The 22959-nt window shown below is 33.4% G+C and overlaps 1 protein-coding gene across 6 annotated transcripts; it reads right to left on the bottom strand.

The window, feature by feature from the left end:
- Window positions 1-4141: 4141 nt before the first annotated feature.
- On the bottom strand, window positions 4142-18008 carry LOC112743695 (probable sodium/metabolite cotransporter BASS4, chloroplastic). Of its 6 annotated transcripts, none has more exons than XR_011872610.1 (14): window positions 17647-18008; window positions 17064-17151; window positions 16812-16919; window positions 16663-16730; window positions 15658-15736; window positions 14633-14691; window positions 14261-14329; window positions 13793-13906; window positions 8053-8074; window positions 7159-7226; window positions 6225-6310; window positions 5304-5395; window positions 5106-5207; window positions 4142-4608 (listed from the first exon to the last, which is right to left on the bottom strand). XR_011872610.1 is itself a non-coding variant. In XM_025792994.3 (14 exons), the coding sequence occupies exons 1-14, from the start codon at window positions 17872-17874 to the stop codon at window positions 4552-4554; spliced, it is 1278 nt and encodes a 425-aa protein (XP_025648779.1). In that variant the 5' UTR covers window positions 17875-18005; the 3' UTR covers window positions 4142-4551. The 6 variants fall into 6 exon arrangements, 5 of the variants coding, with proteins under 5 accessions (XP_025648779.1, XP_072073437.1, XP_072073433.1 ...); XM_025792994.3 differs by having other exon boundaries at window positions 5304-5433; window positions 17647-18005; XM_072217336.1 differs by lacking the exon at window positions 4142-4608 and adding an exon at window positions 17450-17519 and having other exon boundaries at window positions 4755-5207; window positions 5304-5433; window positions 17647-17916.
- Window positions 18009-22959: the final 4951 nt, after the last annotated feature.

Raw genomic sequence — 22959 nt, 5'->3', positions numbered from 1 at the left:
TAGAATAACTTTTAAGATTTTACAAGAAAGGAAAAAGGTTTCGGATTTTGTTAAATTAACTAAGTTCTCTTTCAAAAGGATTTTTAGATTTTTGAAAGTGAACCTTTGATTTTTGAAAAGGCACATAAGACGAGCAATGATCACTATACTTTAAAAATAGTTTTATTTTACGTATCTTATTATAACAATTTCTGTAACCCTATAGTGAGAACCAGCGAAGACGATGTTCTCGCTCCCCTACAGATTTTTTTTTTCAGGATATGGGCAACGAAGTTTTAGAAGAGTTTTATTTCATTTTTTGTTTATTTGATATTTTGTACTAAGAAGGGATAGGACTTTGTGATAAGTAATGCTTGTAAGATAATGTTATATACATATTTTCTTCGTAAGTATTGTATCTGGTCTGTATGTGTGTGTGTGTGTGTGTGTGTGCGCGTGTGTGTGCGTATGTGTGCGTGTGTGTGTGTGTGTATATATATATATATATATATATATATATATATATATATATATATATATATATATGTTTTCAACGAAAAAGTATTTTGAAAGGTTATGCGGCTTTAAATTTTAAACAGGCTCCTATTTTAGTATTAAATATGATTAGAGTCGTCATAATATTCAAGCTATTTGAGTGGCGCAAGTGAAAGCGTGACATTTTGATAGTGAGAGTGTTACAACAATACCTTCCATAGCCTCAACTTCACCTAACCTAATTTTTTTGGCACAACTAATTGTCAAAAATACTCACTAACTATGAAATATATGAAAGCAAGAGGAATAGGAGTAGAAGTGAGGAACTTCAGATGAATCGCATTTCATATTTATAGGCAAGTCTCTCACTTAAGTATTATTTCCTATGCAAAACGCAACCTACATTTTGAAGTTTTCGAAATAAAAGTTTCTGACACATTCCATAAACGCAGGCTGCGTTTGGGCCAAAAGCAAAACAAAAAAAATTGAAAAATCTTAAACTACTAAAACGAAAGCTGCATTTGGTTATTTTGATAAACAAAAAAGATAAAAAAATAAAATAAAAAGGTAAAATACAAGTTGCGATTTGGACCGATATCATAACAGCAAAAATTTTTAACATATGTCCATTTCATTGCATTATACCATATTTTTTTTCTATATGAAAAAAAATGAGCCTCAAATTTTGCTCTTAAATTTGGTGTACCTTCTTAATATTTATTCAAATATTGTCACAAAAATTGGATCAAATGGATAAGTCATTTGCTAAATATAAATATTGTTTTGTCACTTATAAAAAAATATTATTTATTGGTTATTTTTATCGCATTTTCAAATTATTCAAAAACTGTTTTGTCGATAACATAACTTTTTTACCAGCACCTTAATTTTTCGAGTACTAAATTAATAGTTAATTCTTATATAATTTTTGTTGTTTTGTGGCGATTTTTGCTTTTGTTTGTGGCAGTTTTAAACTCCATCAAAAGATTTATAGCTATTTTCTAAACACCAAAATTTGAGGTGTCAAGAGATTATTTGTGATTGTTTTCTAAAACTGGCCTCTGACGGTTTTTACCATCTTTGTGGGAGTTTTAGCTTAATGTTTTGTAGTTAATTTCCTTTTTGTAAGGGTTTAAAATTTTAAAATTAACTTCAATTAAAAATTACTATTCTATGGTATTTCAAATCTCCACATATCTGGCAATATCATATAAAAAAGATTAATCGATAAAAATTAGAATTACCTTAGTAAATTTACACTAAATTAGTCGCATCAATCTCTTATAGGCTAATAAATAATACTAGTGTATTTGGATTTTCATTGAATCATCAAGAAGAATAAAAAACAATGGAGTCAAACCACGAAGAATAAAAAACAATGGAGTCAAATAATTTGTTTGACAAGTAGCAACTACTTTTAATAACTCTTTGTCCATGAGTGCCATTGGAAAAATTGTCTCAAATTTGTTACACACCAAACAAAGAAAAAATAGGGGGATTAATCAACCTTGTGGCATATTGGAGTCCTTCAAAGCTGGGGACAACGTAGATTGGCTTTAGTGTCAAAAGAAAAGGAAATAGTTGAAATTGTATGTTAACTAGTCTCAAAAGGAAACTAGACTTCATAAGTGTAGCGGTACCATGGATGAATCATGAGTGTGATATTTGTTTTTCTTTGTTTTTTTCGCTTATTTATAGAAGGTAATCACTCTAAGTAGTCAATGTTGTATTAGAAGTAGGGATGCTTTAGAAATTGATGCTTGCACCGTACATGCTCTAAATGTAGTTGTAGACTTGTAGTTTAGTTAAATAACTATTTAATGTACTCATGTCTCACTTATAAAGCTGGCAATACTAATTTATCCGTAGATATTTAACTCAATTCAATTCGTTCAGATAGCATTGACAACTAGACTCATAAAGTTACATTTTGGATAAGATCTAGTATGAATTTAGGCTTAATCATATTTGATTTACCTATATTTTTAATATAGAAAAAATAGACAAAAGTACACATGAATTTTTATACGGTGGACAAATGTATATTCCAATTTTTTAATGAGTCATTTATATACATCAATATAAAATTTTATTGTCATTTTTAACATTTCGTCGCTTGAGTAATTTTTTCGATGGAGGTAGAGACCAAATGGCACGTTATTGTGTGATATGACCGTTTTGGATGGTATAATAAAAAATAAAATTATTAAATTTATTAAAATAAAATTATTCTCACTGTCACTCTTCCATTTTTCTTCCTCATTTCTATCACCGCAACCACCACTCTCACACCTCCATCTCCAACTCTACAACCTTGACTTCATACTCCTTTTCTCCCATCTCTGTCTCCAAATCTGTTGCACCATTCTTCTATTTTCCTGGATCTTGACGTCTTTTTTCTCTTAAACTTCTTTTTATTATTATGAAAAAAATTTAATGTTGTTATTGTTGGAATTAAAGAATGTTATGGTACTAATAGAGTTGTGGTGACAAAAATTGAAGATGGCATAAAGATGGGATAGGATGGAGTTGATAAATTAGAGATTCGGGAGAACAGGTGACAACAAACAGTGAGAGATTGAGGGTTTGGGAGGGTGACATGGCTGGGGTGATAGTGGAAGGGACGTGGTTGAGTTTTGAGGTAGTAGCCGTAAAAGGTGGTGTTGATGCCATAGTGTTCGATGTTTGTTCGAGAATGATGCCGCAGCGGTGGCGGCGGCGGCGACAAAAAGGTGAAGATGATACTGCAAATGGAGGAGTGGCAGTGAGAATAATTTTATTTTAACAAATTTAATAATATTATTTTTCACTGCCATTCAAAACGACCACATCACACAATAACGTACTACTTGGTATTTATTATTGCCAGAAAAATTATTTAGGTGACGGAATGTTAGAAATAACAACGAAATTTTATATTAATGTATACAAATAACTCATTAAAAAAATTAGAGTGTATAACTGTTCATTGTATAAAATTTGTGTGTATTTTTATCTATTTTTTTAATATATTATAATATATTATTAACATATATATATATATATATATATATATATATATATATATATATATAAAATGAAGTTGATAGGAATTAAATCTATATTTTTTTATTTTATAATTTTATATATGTATAATAAAATTGATAGATTGATAATTATAGTATTCATAATTTTAATATGAATTTTATTATGATTTTGTTGCTTATATTATTTCCCACCGTGCCTATCATTAAAGAGTCTTTGGTCTGGAAAGTCCAGCAACACACCTGTCAATGCGCTACACTTACATCAGCTCAGCATGTACTGAAAATGAAACCATTCCACACCATAGGATTTTTCTTACAAGATTACCCTTATTGCTTAATTCTTTCTTAATATGTCTTTGCTTACTTGCAACTTTCTTTTACAAGGTTCTGAAAATTAAATCCATCATCAAATTAATAGAGTTAAAAGTTCAAATGTTTTGAAATTCAACTAAAATTTAATTAAAATTAAATCAGATTAACAAAATAAAATATATATGTATAAAATATATAATTTAAAAAATAATTTTTTTTTTATAATTAGTATTTAAATCAGTTAACCGCTATAACATTGCATCAGTTTCACATATTGACCGGTTTTTTAACAAATTTTTTCGACTTTTAACTTGTCCATTAACAAACGATTTTTACCTTCAACCAAACCAATTTGATTTCTAGTTTCCGATTAACCAGATCGAACCGACCGGCTCAATCTGATCCTCAAAACCATTCTTTTTTACAAATCTCCTTCTATGCTTATTAGAGACACAATATTGGATATAAGTACACAATTATTGGGTACATAAATTAGAGATTTGGTACATAAAACTTGAATAGTCGACATTTATTTTCAGACTGAGACAGCAGAGTATAACTAACGAAAATCCTTTGGAAACAAGCATAAACATTGTCACTCCTAAAACTGCGAAAAGTGGAAGGGCAAGCATTCAAACTTCCTTTAAATTAAGCTTTCTGTATATGCAGCTTGACGTGCTTCACAATATGCCAATGCATAATGATGGCTACCAGTTCATTTGTTTAGGCCACCTTCGTATCATTGTAACGGTCTTTTGGGACGCAAGAAGTTAACAAGAAAAGAGTCCAGTATAATCTGCAAGCAGTTTGGGGGTATAGCATGAGATGGAACGAATAATTAGAAACAACCAAAAGAAGAAAAAAGAATTAATAAAAAACCAGGAATAGCATACTTAATGACATCAGATATTTGTTCTAAGTTCCAATCTCATCCAGTTAGTCTTTTGTTCGTTTTTTTTTTTTTTTTTCTACCAACCTTTGATTATTAACAACTTTTAACGGAAGAGTCAAATCAAAACCCTTTAGAAATGTTGAGGATAACTAAAATGTAGCTTCTCACTAACTAAGGAGTGCTGCACTCCTTATCAATTAAACAAATTTTAACTCTTTATTATATTTGATATAAATGGTTCAGATTCAGAGTTTAAGATACAGGGTTTAGGCGTTAGGGTTCAGGAACTCTGCACTCCTTACTTTCTCTAAAAATGCATTAGCATTCTCCCTAAAATGTTTTCAACTTTGGGGAAAATTTGAAACGTTATTTTCAGAACACGAGAAAGAAAAAAGGACGACCTGGTTTAGATGTGCTGCAACACAAGGAAGAACAAGTAACCCAGGTTCTCCAAATGCATTACCAAGTGGCTGTATCACTGCCACCATTACAGGCAATGTTTTCTGCAAGATTATGAGAACATATTAAGCTTTAGATGATCGAATCCAACAATAGTATGTATGGAAGTGCCTTTCTCACAGGTCTCAAGTAGTGTGCACCTGGCTTGCAACAAGTATGAGTGCACTGGCATTTTCCTTGCGCGAAAATGTCGATTTTCTACCCCCCGAGATAGCTGAAAGGGCCGAGACAGCTACAATATTGAATATCAGCAAGGTCAGATGAAGAAGTCTGCAGCGCATCAAGCACACGAATTTCAGTAACCATCCATAACTCTATCAATGCTGGAAACCAATTTTAGCAATGAACTAAAATGTCAATTCCTATAATATTGTAAACTATGGTCCCTATGATCAAAAAGTGCATCTGGTCATAATACACAGCATTTCAGAATAAAAACAATAAAGAATATAACCAAAGATATTGATAAGAATTTTCACTAACAAAAACACACTTATTTCACAATTCAATTCAATTTAAATTCTATTATATAGTGAATGGTGAGAATGAGGAGACAGTCAAGAATTAGAAATAGAAGAGAGGATAGGAATGGGTAGTCTCTCTAGTACTACCACACTATGTTCTAATTTCCTGCCTCTCAGTATAATTGCATAACTAGGAAGGGGTTGATATCACACTGATTCCCTCTCTGTTTCATCCCATCTAGCACTCAATTTTCGTTCATTATCCTATTTTCTGTTGTAACCAGTTATTACAGTTAACCAACCCCCCCCCCCCCCTTCTTCTCAAAAATGCACCTACAAAAAAACTTTATTACATATATGGGGAACAGAAAACTGTACCCATGCAAAATATGACCTATACAACATAGGCATATATCATATAATGTTGAAAAATTATAAATACTAGGTCTCATTTCTATTTACTCATCGAAGAATGAAACATAAATTTTTATATTACAGCTTAAATTGCAAATAAACAACTAAAGAAAAAGAAGAATAACTCATTCCCAGTTATGTCAAAATTGTGATATAGAAGTCAACTGATTCATGTGAGCTTACGTTCCCAATCCAATAGCCACAAGAAATACTGTAGGCTTCACCGTTAATAATAGTGACTTTGACTTGCTAACTTGAGTCCAAGGTACCTGCATACAAATATATAATTAGACACAATTTGACCATACCATAACAAACCTATTATAACATAACCTGCCTCGGTGAAATATAATAACTTCGACAAAAAAAAATTAGTTCCTGAGAAACAGATATGATCATAACTTTGCAATTTGTGACAGGATTAACTGCTAAAGGTATGTTGTTACACATGAAACTCGTTTAGGTGAAATTTACCCAACTTCTATCCTCCCACTAAAATAAGCATTAGAGTATCAAATTAAATCGAAGCATTTATGAATGCAGACACTTGCTTAGTATTCATTATGACAAAATTCATTATGACCTGGCCCCAAATGAAACTCTAGTAGCCATAAAGTCAATTTTAGCTTTAATCAAATGGAATGTGATAATAAAAGCAAAATGGTTTGATCTCTAAATGGTCAATAACCAAATTTGACGAAATATCAAGGAAAGAAATATGCTGACAACAAATATAAAAATATTATAACAATCTTAGGGGTATGAAAAGCACTATCAATACATCATTTTTATAATAGAACACATGTATGACATTGGTTTTGTAGGAAACTGTAACAGCCTAGAGAAGCATGGAAAGATTATTACATGACCACAAACTAATGGTTATTTTTTTCCATCGATCGATCACTTATGAGCAATGATCCCATGAACAGTGCATTATACAATCAATTATAAGATATAGGAAAATGCATACAATCAATTTATTACAACTTATGATCTCATACAAATTTAAAGAAAAGAAACCATAAGCATCCCAACAAGACGCACATGTTAAAACCACCAACTTCAGGAAATGAAAGAATGAAGCAGACAAGCAGTGTAAGGGAATTTGACTTACTAGACTAAGAAAAAGAGCACTGATTCCTGAGAAAAGCTTACGGTTTCTGTCAACGAAGTCAGCCACATCTATAACAAAGATTCAATCATGACAAAATATTCCTTGATTACTTAACATAGTTCTTACAATATTAAAAAGAAAAATGGAAAGTGAACATCTCAATATTTAGAGCTCTTATAAAGTTCTAAGAAGCATATCAGATTAACATAGAGTGCTTTAAATAGTGATCTAAATGTGTGGTTAAGAACAAGGAATTGTACAAGAGATTAAAGAGGTGAAATGAATGGGCAATAGCAACACAGTGGGTCCTGAACAAAAATCAACATTTCGATCCAAACACAATTGAGGATTTTTCAATTATGGAAAAGCAGCAAAGAGGCTGAGCACCGGTTAATAAGACAGAGAAAAAAGGAATGAAAATGAAAATATTTAGCCATAGCATCTAACAGAGACAGCATTGACTCTCATGCTCTTCAAGGGTTGCAGTGTGTCAGGGAGCATGGGGTGACATCTAGTGGCATTCTAAGAGTCTCACCAATCAGAGACTACTGAGCTTGAATATGAATTCACTTTTGGATGGGTATCAGTTAAGAACAAGGAATTGCACAAGAAAAACATGTAGAATATGATATTCCGAAGTGCATGACAGATGCATAGACCAGCTGGGTCAGAATCTGCTTTCATACCAAGTTGAAAATACAGGATGTGAAAAATATGAATCAAATTTCATTAATAAATAGTATGTTTGCACGTGCTTGCATGCAGCAGACACTGCACTATAACTCGAGCAGTATCAGCTATTTTCACAAAAAATTTAAGATCACATTTCTCTATTTTATGTATCTAAACACGTGCAAACTGTCTGCTCATACAAGCATAGACAAAAGAACACACCTTTAAAAGATTCACGTAGAACCTGCCCAATGAAAGGAACAAAGAAATTAAAATACTACAATGAAATTGAGTGTAAAATAGGAACAAGACTGTCTAACTCTGCAGTTTAAATGCATCTGCTAAGAAAAATAGACAAGGAATGTAATGCATACAGCCAATAGTAGATACGGAATAGTATATTAGAAAAAGAAAATGACGTATTGAAAAATACTACTATAAACTGCTCAAAGAAAGACCAATATCTTAATCTGCAATCAATAATGGTGATGATATATACATAGCTAATTTTCCTTTGAAATTGGCATTTATTTTATCATAATGGTAAACATATCATTTGTTAATCAATCCTTACTACTAAGAATGGATTTGATAAAGTATGTTGAGATAATAGAAATAAGAGAAAAATTGCACAAATTATTGCCTAAATGACATAGGCACTATGTAATAAATACAAAGATATGAAGAATATAAACTAGGTCAAAATATATGGTTAATAACATATTTCTAGATTCTAACACTCCCACCAAACTTGAGCATATAGATCACATTGCCAAGCTTGTGAGATAGATAACTCATTCTATGGTTTAAACATTAGGTGAAAATGCCAGCTAGTCGATAATTTGAATTAACAAAATGTTTGGTGATACCACAACCACCAGACAATATTCTTTGTGATGAAATGGAAATTGACCACTATGTGTTTGGTTCTCTCATGGAAACCGAGTTAAGAGGCAATGTGTATGTAGCTTGACCGACATAGATAAGTTTCTTTTCCTTGTTCTCCCCAAATTTAAATTTAAGCTGCTTAAAAGTTGATTAAGCTAAATTTTGCTCAAGCCAGATGCCATGGCATGATACTATAATTCAGTACTAGACCTTGCAAATACTTGGTGAAAATGTCTCTTAGACTTAGTTGATCATTTGAATTCACAAAACCTGTGGTGATATCACCAAACAATGTTCTCTATGATGAAATGGAAATTGACCAAAATGTGCTCGGTTCTCTTGTGGCATGAAACTCTAATTTAGTAATAGGAATGTGCTCAAGAGGTACACAAAATTAGAAGTGAACATCCATCAATAGAAGAACCTGCCCAATTAACATTTGAATATCTAACCATATCGGTAAACTCCGCCTATGTTACACTTGCGGTACATAGCCGGTCCCAAGCCCGGATAAAAGAGGAGGGTTGTGTTAGGTCTTCGGCAACCAACATAAAAATATAGCCGAACCCCCATGACATGAATCAAAGACATTATTGCGCTAAAGCTAGGTCGTTGCCCGGAAGCAACGCGCCGTATGGCTCGAGTACGGTGTCAAAGCAAGAGCCGCTGCATCGGTGCCCGGATGTAGTGTTAAATGAGCAAGGGTTCTCGCGTTTTCGTGAACGGACGAGGGTAAATAAGCTAGTTCACAAAGGAAAAGGTAAAGGTCGAAGCGACAGAAGGTTGAGATTTGGGACATGGAACATAGGCACTCTAACAGGAAAGTCCATGGAGGTGGTGGACACCATGACAAGGAGGAAGATTAATATTATGTGCCTACAAGAAACGAAATGGGTTGGTGCAAAGGCTAGGGAGTTGGATTCTTCTGGTTTCAAACTTTGGTATACAGGAAAGGTGAAGAATAGGAATGGAGTTGGAATAATTGTGGATAAGCAGTGGAAGAAGGACGTAGTGGATGTCAAGAGGGTGGGAGATCGGATCATCTCTATCAAAATTGTGGTGGAGGGAGGTGCTTTCCATGTGATTAGCGCCTATGCACCGCAAGTGGGTTCGGACGAACAACACAAGATAAGGTTTTGGGAGGATCTAGAGAGTTTGGTTCAAGGCATACCTTTGGGAGATAAGATTTTCTTAGGAGGAGATTTAAATGGCCATGTTGGGAGAGAAGTGACTGGATATGGGAATATTCACGGAGGTCATGGTTTCGGGGTGATGAATGCTGAGGGTAAAACTATTTTGGACTTTTCCTCAACTTTTGATCTTCTCATCGCAAATACATGTTTTAAAAAGAGAGACGAACATCTTATAACCTATAAGAGTGGCATGACAAGCTCTCAAATCGACTTCTTCTTGTTGAGGAGAGTCGACCGGAAATTTTGCATTAACTGTAAAATTATCCCGGGAGAGAGTTTGACAACACAACATAGGGTGCTCGTCATGGATTTTCGCGTTGAGCAAAAGTTGAGAAAAAGACATCATACGAAGAACCCAAGGACGAGGTGGTGGCGGATGAAAAGTGAGGAACAAAGAAGCTTCTTAAGACGGGTAGGAGAAGAGGCAAAGTGCGATGGGAATGAAAGCGCGGAAGAGATGTGGAGGGAGATGGCAGAAGTTATTAGAAGAACAGCAAAAGAAAATTTTGGTGAATCTAAAGGAATAGGACCAAGAGACAAGGAGTCCTGGTGGTGGAATGCGAGTATACAAGAAAAGATAAAGATAAAAAGGAAATGCTTTAAAAAGTGGTCTTTATGCCGCAATGCAGATAACTGGAAAAAATATAAGGCGGCTAAGAAAGAGACAAAAGTGGCTGTAAGTGAAGCAAGAACAAGAGCATATGAGGGTCTCTACCATTCTTTGGGCACGAAAGAAGGAGAAAAATGTATATATAGAATCGCAAAGAGTCGGGAAAGAAGAACGAGAGATTTGGATCAGGTTAAGTGCATAAAGGATAAGGATGGAGAGGTGTTGGCTCAAGAGGAGATTAATGAAAGGTGTAAGAGCTACTTCTACGAGTTATTTAATGAGGGACAGAAGACTCTTCCGAGCCTTGGTCGATTATGCACAAAGGAAGAAGATCAAAACTTTGACTACTATCGAAGGATTCGAAACTTCGAGGTAAAAGAGGCTCTAAAGCAAATGAAAAATGCCAGGGCAGTAGGACCTGATAATATCCCGATTGAGGTTTGGAAGGGTGTTGGAGGAAAAGGCATCAACTGGTTAACCAAGCTTTTTAATGAGATTTTAAGGTCAAAGAAGATGCCTGGTGAGTGAAAAAAGAGCACCTTGGTACCTATCTACAAGAATAAGGGGGATATACAAAGTTGCGGAAACTATAGAGGGATTAAACTTATGAGTCATACTATGAAGTTATGGGAAAGGGTGATAGAACGGAGGTTGAGAAAAGAGACACAATTATCAGAGAACCAATTTGGATTTATGTCAGGCAGATCTACCACTGAAACGATATACCTATTAAGAAGGATGATGGAGAGGTATTGTAGTAATAAAAGAGATCTACACATGGTGTTTATTGATTTGGAAAAAGCGTATGATAGGGTACCAAGGGAGGTCTTATGGAAGGTTTTAGAAAAGAGGAGAGTAAAGATCGCATATATTCGGGCAATTAAAGACATGTATGATGGGGCCACAACTAGTGTGAAGACTCAAGGTGGTGTGATAGAGGAATTCCCTATTGGTATAGGATTACACCAGGGATCATCCTTAAGTCCATAACTTTTCACATTAGTCTTGGAAGTATTCACAGAGCACATCCAAGAGCCTGTGCCATAGTGCATGCTTTTTGCCGATGATATCGTCCTTATGGGAGAGTCAAGGGAAGACCTAAATAAGAATTTGGAGTTATGGAGAGAAGCTCTAGAAGTGTATGGTCTGCGCATAAGCCGTAGCAAGACGGAATATATGGAATATAAGTTTAGTCTGAGAAGGAAAAATTCCAATATAGAGGTGAAAATTGGAGAGAACATCCTACGAAAAGTTAAAAGTTTTTTAAGTATCTTGGGTGCATCATACAGGATAATGGAGAGATTGAACATGATGTAAATCATAGGATCCAAGCAGGTTGGTCAAAATGGCGGAGTGCATCTGGTTTTATATGCGACAAAAAAGTGCCTTTAAAACTTAAAGGTAAATTCTATCGCACCGCTATAAGACCGGCTATGCTGTATGGTACGGAATGTTGGGCGGCTAAAGGGGAGCACTGAGTGTGGCAGAGATGAAGATGTTGAGATGGATGAGTGGTTATACGCGATTGGATAAAATAAGGAATGAAGATATAAGGGAGAAAGTTGGAGTAGCACCCATTGTAGAAAAGATGGTTGAATCGCGTCTCAGGTGGTTTGGACATGTGAGAAGAAGACCGATAGAACATCCAGTCAGGAGGGTGGATGAGATGGAAGATGGACAAAGGGCGAAAGGCAGAGAAAGACCTAAGAAGACCATCCATGAGGTGGTCAAACGAGATCTACATGTAAACGGTCTCTCTGTAGACATGATACATGACAGAGCACAATGACGTCGTTTGATTCATGTGTGGGACAAGACTTTGTTGTTGTTTGTTTGTATCTAACCATATCGGTAGACGAAACAATCCAAGAACTATTATTAGCCGGAGGATCAAAAACCATGGCACACAGCAGGGGTAAAAACTGAAATTGGAAACATAGCATGACATGTCAGGTCTAAAATGAATACGGGTCAAAGCAATGGCCGGAGAGGTGGTGGCCTGCACCACACATGGAGTGGAAAGTGCCATGGGTTAATTAGGATGCTGCATATGGAGGGTGCGATTGATCATTGAAATCAGTGATGGAGGGCCACTTGCTGACGGTAGTAAACAACACTCATGCTCGTTTTGGCCTGTCAGAATGGCAACATAGCGGTGCTGATGCAAGAAACAGAAGGGCAACAGTGTTTCAAAAGAAAATTATTGGAAGGCACTAGAGCAGTGAGTTTTTCTGATGAATCAAATAGGATTGCCTTTCTCTCTGAGCTTTGATACCATGAACAGATGAAAGGAAGGAGAAAAAATTACATAACTTACATGTTTCAACTACACAGAAAAGGTTGAATTAGGTATACAATGTCTAATAACTCCTAATAAACATGTTTACATATTCTAATAAAGTACATGATTATTTATTAAGTATGTTCATGATATAAATCCTTGGACTGAGTTGATTTCTGTCAATTTATTTCACACCAAAATGTTCATTTCTAATTTGCTAGCTAAGATAAAATATTGGGGATGACAATGGGACTAAAACACTGCCTTTTTAGTAAATCCAGCACTTTGGAACCCAGATACCCTGTCTTTATACCATCAACTATCCAAGTGGCATGCATTTTCATAGAACCTTGATACCTAACTGTCGTCACTGAAACCATCGTCACTTGCCTACACATGCTGCAACTCTGGTTTAGTTTCCCTAGTGCATGTAGCTCATGTTTCCCGTCATATTCGAACTAACTTGAAACTGAGTATTGATATTATGTCAATTCTATCTTTAAAATTTACACCACATTCAGTAATTAGAATAATTAGCTAATAAATCCCTAAATCTAATGAATTCAACTCTTCACATAATTGTGAATACTCACTTTACAAATGCTTTAACTGAGATGATTTCTTGCTAGTTATTTTACACCATGACCAATTATATTAAATAAAGAAAAAGAAGAAACCAGAAAAGCATCTAAACTGCCTTTTATTAAACCAGACTATAAGTTGAAGTTCGGTTTCAATATAATGTTTCAAAACAATGGTAAATGTAGTATTCTGTGGAACAAGAAGTTAAGGCCCTTATGGAATGTTTAAATAAGACAGAGGGTAGTTGGAAAAATCATTAATGTTTCAGAAAGTTGAACACCTCATAAACCTAAACTCAGCAAGATGAGACAGAGAGAAGTTATATTTCCATTCTAATATCACATCTCTCAAGAAATATCTGAATATGCACAATATTATGTTACAAAGTGCTAAAGAAAAGTATATTACCTTTCCCAAAAGAAGGGGGATTAATATAGTCAGCACAAGACTTTTAAATAACTGTTGAGTCGGTAAGGTCATTCCAACTCCATCAGCTACAAATTTTTTGAGGGACAACGGAACCTAAAATAAGATGAAACATTGTTACAGAATCATTATTTCTATTTATTACAACAAATACTAAGCCAATTTCCAACACAAAATCATTACTAAAACATTTTGTTCACTTATTTGAAATAGCAGCAAACTAAAGAAAGCTATTCAGCGTAATAAAGCCACAGAAGCAATTGCAATCTAAATCGTAAGAGGTAAAGAGAAAGGGAGCACACACAGAAAATATAATCAAATCTAAAGCAACAATGTCGTGTAATAAAAGCACAACACAAATATAAAATTGAAGGGGACACAAAAAATAATATTAACAAAGCAAAGATAATTCATCGAAAAATGGTAAATATGCAAATTATAATAACTCACAATGAAAATCCCTAACATATTAGATATTACTGTCATTGCAAGAGCCAGTGCAGAATTTCCCCCAGCAAGCTGCAAAGCAAAATATGGAAGGATATAATTTGTATACAGTATATACTAAAATAAATTTACGTAGATATCCAATCATTTATTCGCTACATTAGCAAAAGTGCATGATTCGACGCTTTCTTATAAACTATACAAATGGAAGAATCTAATTGAATAGCAATGTAGAATTGTTTTACAATGTCAATTCATAGCATTAAACTCAAATGTAATGCAAGTTCACTGGATGATATAGAAAAAACTTTATATAAATTGATGCAAAGAGAAATGCAGAAGAAAAACAGGAGAGAAGAGGAACACTGTCGGTACCTGGGTAAGTGCAACACCACTTGATAATGTGGTTGGCATACAATTAAACATGGCCAATCCTGTATGAACGTGGAAATATTTAGAAACCAGATGTGAATGAATAGTAAATAAATTTTTTTCGTCTTTTATTTGTAACTTATATTTCCCCAAATTATCATAACCCAACTCAATTAATGTTTTTCTGTGTTATACCTTCAGCAAACAATCAATCCTTCAACAAATCTGGCCACCAGAAATAGTTTATGGTAACAGATATGTCATAAGCTTCAATGTGGAAAATTCTGGGAATTAACAGGTTGCAGCTTGAATTAATTAAGAGTAATTTGCTATTGCAATGGGAACAGAATTAGATCCCAGCCTTGTGTTCATAAGATTTAATCTTAACATCCTTTTCTTGCTAAATGCCTGAACTAGCTGTTATCATTGAGATATTGGATTTTAGGTAATAAGGAAGAAACAAGAGAACAAATATATTAAAATCAATAACTATGAATATATTTATGAAATAACAATATTATATCATAAAATTCTTGAATTTGACCACATTGATTTTGATTATAGAATTTTTTAGTTTCTCCAACTTCAATTTCATATGCCGCAAGTTGCATGTCTCCCATGATTATAGAATGGTTGGTGAATGGACGTGATGTGGAAGGTTGTGGTATGGAGAGAAGAGGGAACAAGAGGAGTATGGAAAGGGGGGAGAATAAGAAGGAGGAGAATAGAGGGCCTAATTTTGTCACCAACTAATGTCACATGATTGCTGATAGACCATTTGGATGGAGAAGTTAACAAGGTAAATCAAAGAGATGTTAGGTCTCATTTTTTAGAACTTCGAAGGTGAAGTGAACTTAGGCTATAGTTAGGGACGTTAATTGCATTTTTCGCTTGAATTAAAGAGTGTTGAAGAGTCCAAAATTGCTAAAATCCTGGAGTAGCATCATGTGTTTAAAACAACTAATAGTTCCATTTGACAATGCAATACAAGCCCATGCTAGAAGTAGACCGAAAATAAATGGAAAAACCTGTAATAAATTCTTGGGGTTGGAGCTGAATTTGCAATATTATCCGGGAAAAGTATGGTGTGAGAAATAAAATAGATACCTGCCATAGAACACATCACACATTCAGACATAAATAAAAATCAGTTGATCTACTCCTATCTTTTAGGGATCTATAGATATGTAATGGCATTTTGAACACAATGATCAAGATGATCTGCGATAACTTCATGAAATACAGTAGTTCTAAGAAGATATGAGGGGCAGCAAAAAAACTATGTCTCTGCAGTCTTTCAAATCAAAAAGCATTCTTCGTGACCTAGAACAAGGTAATCTACATATGGAATATCACAACAGCCTCAGTCAAGACATTTACTTTTGATCAAATGGAAGTTAACCGAAGTAAGGGAGCAAAACCAAATTCAAGGAGAAAAACAAGATGCATATATTGCTCCTGGTACTTAATAAAACCTTGAAGGAAATCATGAGATTATTCTTTGATGCCAGCCACTTCCAAAGGCTAGAGAAATTTTGTTAAGGCAAGAAATGAAAGATAGTGGATATTTTGGGAAGAACCGCAGAAGTAATAACAGGGCTCTAAGCTAGTGAGTGAGTTAACTGACTTTATCTAAACTGAAGAAGGGATTAGTTCAGGCCTTTTATCTTTGGTATTTGTTTCTAGTCTTGGGAAGGTTGAGTGTTCTTTCTACTATCCTCTCTATCATGTAATTCCTCAACCATCAGGCAAAACTTGGTCAATAATAAGAAAAATCCACAGTTTTTACTACGCTTTGCTGTAACTGATTGGAAACAAATGCTAGACATTATAATGATTCATTTTTAGCTGTTATTAAAAATACCATATTTGGGGCATATTGCATTATTGCTCTGTGCATAGTCTGTTTAATGGTATTTCTTTAACCAATATACAAAGGTATTAACATACTTCAATTGCATGGTTTATCCATATGAAATGCTACGCTTGTAATCAGTCTATAAAACACAGATATAGGAAATTCAAGGTCATACTATCCCAAACAGCCCAACAGGGAATGCTTCTACAGCTGCAATGATTTCCTCACTGCGCAACATCAACCCTACATGAAAAGATCAGAACACTTTGAAAAAAGGGCACCAAAAACAACACATAATGCAAGAGAGTAGACTCCAAAACAAACCTGAGATAATAAAAATTCCAAATGGCCCAAGTTTTGACAAATTGTATTTATCAGCAGCACAACCAAGACTAGGATATGCTAATCCTAATCCCACCGCAGAGACCAGAGCTGCACATTTTGCCACAACACAGATCAACTAATTTGGTCATCTGTCAAAACATAACAAAATTAAGTAGACCATAAAATAAGATCAACAAGAAGAGGGGAAAAATTACAAGCAAAATTTGAATGCTCAGGAAGACAGAGAGCTACCCAAGGGTAAAAGATTGTTCCCAGCAAACCTCAAAATGGGTTGCACCAAACTCAATCCATTCGTCCCTCTGCTTCCACTCCCACCCATCTGAATTTCCAAAATGAAGTAAATTGAAAAAATAAATTTAAAAATAAATCAAATTCAAATAACAAAAAAAAAAGAAAAAAAAACTATACTTTGTCATAAAACTTCCTTTCCCACAGCTTAAGCTAAGAGTAGAAGTCATGTGAAATTTTTGCATAGCCTTTCTATCATTTTTTATTGGTCCTGTATGCTAAAATTCCCTCTTTTAGAGTCAACAACTATCGAACACTTCTAAGTCATAAAGCATGTCATCAAATCACTACTCACAAAAATAGTTAACCTAATAGGAAGAGTTACATACATAAATAGTTACATCTTATATCCCTAAGATTGCTCCTTTCCTCCTTTCCTCAAAAACACGGGACCAAAACCTAAAAATGGGATAAAAAAAATAGAAACATAAAAGATTGAAGTTTTTCGCCAGTCAATACATTTCAATTCAGCTCCAAAGTTTTGGTTGGTACTTAAATATTATTGACGATGAACAAGAGAAGGAACCTGTTGGGGTTGGCCACTGGCTCTTACGGGTGAGCATTTCGGACGGAGAGCTACGCAACTTGTGGGGACAAAATTGGCAACCTTAACTGCTGAAGGAAGACAGCGAAAAGTGGTGGAAGGTTTTGTGTAATTCGGGGGGAAATGAAGGTTGGGGCGACAGAAATATGAGGAGATCGTAGCGGTAGGAGGAAGCAGCGTAAGGGTGAGCGAGCGGGTGATGTCCGACATGGCTCCAAGGCTGTAATACTAACAACTAAGGGTGGCAGTCCCGCGGGTTACTTCTTCTATTGTTCAAGTCAATTGGATAATTGTGCAACCCAAATCTCGGGTTTAGTCAAAAAGAAAATTACCCAATTGAGTAAAATACCGTGAAAGACTATAACTAAATCTGACCACAAGGTAAGCGTTCGTTTTCCCTGAAACACAAGGACACGGACTGAGACCGTGAATTTGGAATGCGTGATTGTGTTTCCTAATTACTAGTTACGGCAAGTTTGGGTAAAAAACCGCATTGAGTGGGGCTGCCTTAAAATAGCCCTTACAGAGCTTCTCTATCAAGAGCTGCTAGTTGTTACAAACCAGTGGGCCAGATAAGAAACTTACAAGCCATATACACCAAACAAGCTAGCCACAGCAAGACCAACAGCTTTATGCGCAGAGCTTTCGTAAGTAACTCAGCGCTCCACACGGGGAAAATGAAAACAGAATTCGTCTTCTTAAATAATTTTTTTTGAAAAAAAATTTAAAATATAAGAATTTTTATTAATAATAATTTTTAAATAGATTATTTTAAATTTGAAAAGTTATTATAAAAATTTTTATTTTAAAATTGTGCATTAAATATGAGTGATAAAATAATTTTTGAAAATAGAAGAAGTTACATTTATTAACTTATTCAAAAATTCTTAAATAACTTTTTGAAAAGTTAAAAGTTTATTTAAAAAATTGTATCAAACACTATTAAGATAACCTTTTTAAGTCAAAAGTTGAAAAAAAGTAGTTTTTTGGTATTTTTCAAACGGATTCTTAGTGGAGTTAATACTTAAAATGGTGTCTGAAATTTTACTCTGACTCAATTTAGTCTTTAAAGTTTTAATTGATTTTAATTGTATTCTAAAATTTTGACCCGCGCCTCAATTTGGCTTTTTTGTTGCTTTCTGTCACCGGAGAACTGACTTGCCAATTTTAGTTGACACTTAGCACTATCAAAACGACGTCTTTTAATTCTTGCCGCCCAAATTGTTTAAAAACGACGTGTATGACATGAGAACGGGGTTAAACCAAAACATAAGCGTTAACTACCTCAAAATGAAATCCCCAATTGATCCTTCTTCTTCCTCCTCCTCCCTTGATATACGTATCCTCAGAGAAGAATAATGTGTATTGCTGTAACTAAAGCTTGAAGTTTTTCTGCCCTCTATTGTAAAGACTAATTGCTTCGGAATCACCATTTCTTTAAAATGTTGCATGAGGTTTGTTTTTCATTTTTTTGCTCTATTTCATGAGATTTGTTTTTCATTTGTTTCGCTCTATTACCCTAATGGAGGAGAAGCAGACACCCAAAATTGTTGCTATTACTTCTGGTGTATATCATAATATGCTCTTGCAAATTTTGTAACAGTGTAACTCTTTATACCTACTCAATTTTTCTTTATTTATTATTTTTTTTAAGTTTATTAATTTTGATACATTAAGAGTAGTATAAACTTGTTTGCAGCGTCATCTAATCAAATTTTGATACATTAAGAGTAATATTTGGCTTTTTTTAAGCATATGTTTAATTAATTTGATCAAAAGAGAAACAATTGAACCCTTTTTCTTTATAAGCTTATATAATGGAATAAGGAATATATGATAAATTGTTATGTCAGCTAAGACATTAGAATGATTTTTAATGATATGTTGCCAGACTTTCGCTGTATTATTAGCTGTATTTTAAAATTACATATAAGGCTACTTTTTGAGCAATAATAGTTGCTAACATCAACAATATGAAATTAATATGGAGAAAAATATTTGAGACTATATAACAAATTTTATACATCTTCTTAATTGCATTGCAAGTGTAATGGTGTAAATAAATATGTCTAATTTTTACCTTTTTTATGTCTTTTGGGTCTCAGAGTAAATATTGATAAGTGCTAATAAGAGAAGAAGAATTCAATCTCTCTCCCTTCAAAAATAGATCAATTACTATACCCTACTTTTACAAGAATGAATATCATGTGGATGTCTTTGAAATTTTGTGCTGATATAGATATGTAGTACCATGAGTACTAGGTATGGATGGTCAACATAGCACTGACGGAGAGGACACACTTGATGAAAATGTTATTGGTGGAGTTTATAAATTTTTTTGAGTTGCACTCACATGATTCTTCAACTGGTGTTTCTGAAGTAGAAGGAAAAAGATCAATTAAGGTACAATAAGAAAATATTTGATGAGGAGTCCCCTTAGACAATTTATGACATAGCATGTGATGCTGCTCACATTTTCTTGCTCACTCGCAAAAAAAAATCTACCGAGTTAGAAAGCAAGTGCTGGACTTTTGACCTTGAGGATAATGGCCAACTCGGGCATGGAACAACACAAAGCGCATTATTTCCTACACCTGTTCAAGACTTGTCGTAAGATATATCTCTTATTGGTATCGATTGTGGCTTGTTTCATATAAGTGTGATTTTCTCATCCGGAGATGTGTGATCATGGGGAATGGAGAAGGATCTTGGCTTATGCCCTAATGCTGGTCGTGGTTCATTAGATTTTGGTGATGTCCTCTCACCCCTGCGTAAACCATGTGCTCCATACCAACCTAAATTTTTAGATCCGATTCGAGTTGAATACGGAACTACATATACTATTATTATTGCGCGGGATGGATATAATATGTGGTCTTGGGGTAGGGGGCGATGTGGAGTTCTTAGAACGGGTAATGAATTGGATTGTTATACCTCCATTAAGGTGCGGTGGTCTCCAATGACAGAAGATTCAGAGGAAGAGGAATCAAATAGCTCCCAGACCATCGAAGAATAGAATGCAACTCACAACCGCACCAATGGAGAACCTTCCCACCTCTGTTACGGTATGCGTTCTTAACCCAGCTACTACGCGAAAGACTTCTACTAGAGCTACCTGAACCTTGGCTGTTGCTCCCCAATATCCTTTTCAACTCTTGGAGAGACTTTTGCGATCTGAAAAAATTGGGGCTGCTAGGTTTTATTTGAAATTTTTAGGGGATAAATTGATGCCTTCAAATATTTTGCCATGTCATCTAACTGCTATGGTGTCAGGTGTCAACTAAAATTGTTAGATCAGCTTTTTGGTGACGAAAAATGACGAAAGGGCCAAATTGAGGCACGAGTCAAAATTTCAGGGGACAATTAGAGCCAATTGAAATCTTAAGGACTAAATTGAGTCAGAGGTCAAATTTCAGGAGTCATTTTGAGTATTAACTCCTAGTTAGAGACCTAAACTATTTTAGTTTTAGAGCACATCATTTTAATTCTTTTCGATGTCTTTCAAAAAATAAAATTAGAAGAGATTGAACTTTTTAAAAATAAAAATTAAAAATTTAGTGGTAAATTCTATGGTACAGAATGTAATTTTTTTCTACATATATAAAACTTAGGTGGAAGTTTTTAAAAATGAAAAATCTGTTGTAATGCTCTTTATGTTTAATCACGTCTTACAGCCTCTTGATTTATCAATAGGATAGTGATTTGTCTCTTTATATATATTAAATATTAATTGAGATTAATTTTTGAATGAAAGTATTAATTAAGTGGGTTAGATTTTTTTTTGTAACAGACCAATTAAAAATTAGACCATATTTTAATTTGGGCCAAAATAATCATTTTAGATCTTTTAATATACGATATAACTGTTCACCAACAAAAAAATATGGTATAACCTTTTTAGGTTTTTTAACATAAATAAATTAATAAAGACAAAAATAAATAAATAAATAAATTAATACAGCATTATTTCCAAAAAAAAACAATGAAAATCAAATTAAATACTAACATACAATCTCGCTTTTTTTTATTGATTTATGAAAAATATAAATTTGGCCACACCCATTTTGGTACAAATTTGAGAAAATTATTTCAATTTGAATGGATAGTATGACCAAACCTTTACTTTATTATATTTTAAGTTTTTAACCCTTACAATTATTATACTTACACACTAAATTTATATGTATAGTTATTTTATAGGAAAATCAAATGTTGAAATATTTTATTTTAGTTTCTAAAGGAATATTTTCTATCGTACGATTTTATTTTTTTAAAAAAGATCTAAAATAATATTTTAAAATTTGAATAATTATAAGATATATAATATTTATAATATAAAAAAAGTGCAACAAGAAAAGTTTTATCCAAAAATAAAGTCACATCATGATTCATTTTCTAAAATTAGATTTTTATTTTTATAATATTTTATTTTATTTTGTCTTTGATTAAAATAATCAAAGGTGACTATTAATATATTTTTTTTCTTTCTTTGGTCACGGACAAATGATAAAGTTATAAATAACAAACTATAATAATTAATCAACTATAACAATAAAAAGCAGGGACTTATTTAAGTCCAAATTTAAGTATGGTCTAAATTTGTAACTGGCCTTTTACAAATAAAATTTAATCTGTCTAATTAACATTTGCATTTAAAAATTAATTTCAATTAATACTTAATATAAAAGGACAAATTACTGCAAACTATCTTATTGATTAGTTAAGAGACTACAAGACCTAATTAGACATAGAGTAAGCTACAAGACTTGATTAGACATAAAGTACACTACAATACGTATTCATTTTTAAAAGTATCCACCAAAATTTTATATGTGTAAAAAAAATTACATTCTACATTATAAAATTTACCAAATTTAATAGTATATTTTTTAAAATTTTTTTCTAATACGCACGAAAAAAAAAAGAAAAGAGACCTGAAAATACTCTTCTCTTCTCATGTGGTCTCTTTCAATAAAAAATTAAAATCATACTGGTTTACGAAGATTTTTTTACAAGTGAAAAATTTTAATATTTTTCTATTATCTTTATTGTATCTTTTATTTTATTTTTTATTGTTATTCCTATTATATGCGTGTGGTTTAAGATCTAGAGTTGTTGTATATTTTTATCAAAAAATTTGAAACTTGTTAAATCAAATGAATTTTGTGTTACGTTTGGTAAAACATTTAGTCCTTAGGATCCAATTTTTGAATCTGTTACTCCTATAATAAACTTTGTTGATATTGTTTTCTTAGATTTTGATTTTGTTTTTCTCCCAATCTACTCCGGTTATGA

Source organism: Arachis hypogaea, chromosome 2, assembly GCF_003086295.3.
Source record: "Arachis hypogaea cultivar Tifrunner chromosome 2, arahy.Tifrunner.gnm2.J5K5, whole genome shotgun sequence".
Classification (NCBI taxonomy): domain Eukaryota; kingdom Viridiplantae; phylum Streptophyta; class Magnoliopsida; order Fabales; family Fabaceae; genus Arachis; species Arachis hypogaea.
Note: the sequence above shows the minus strand (reverse complement) of the source record. Positions and strands in the feature narration are given on the sequence as shown.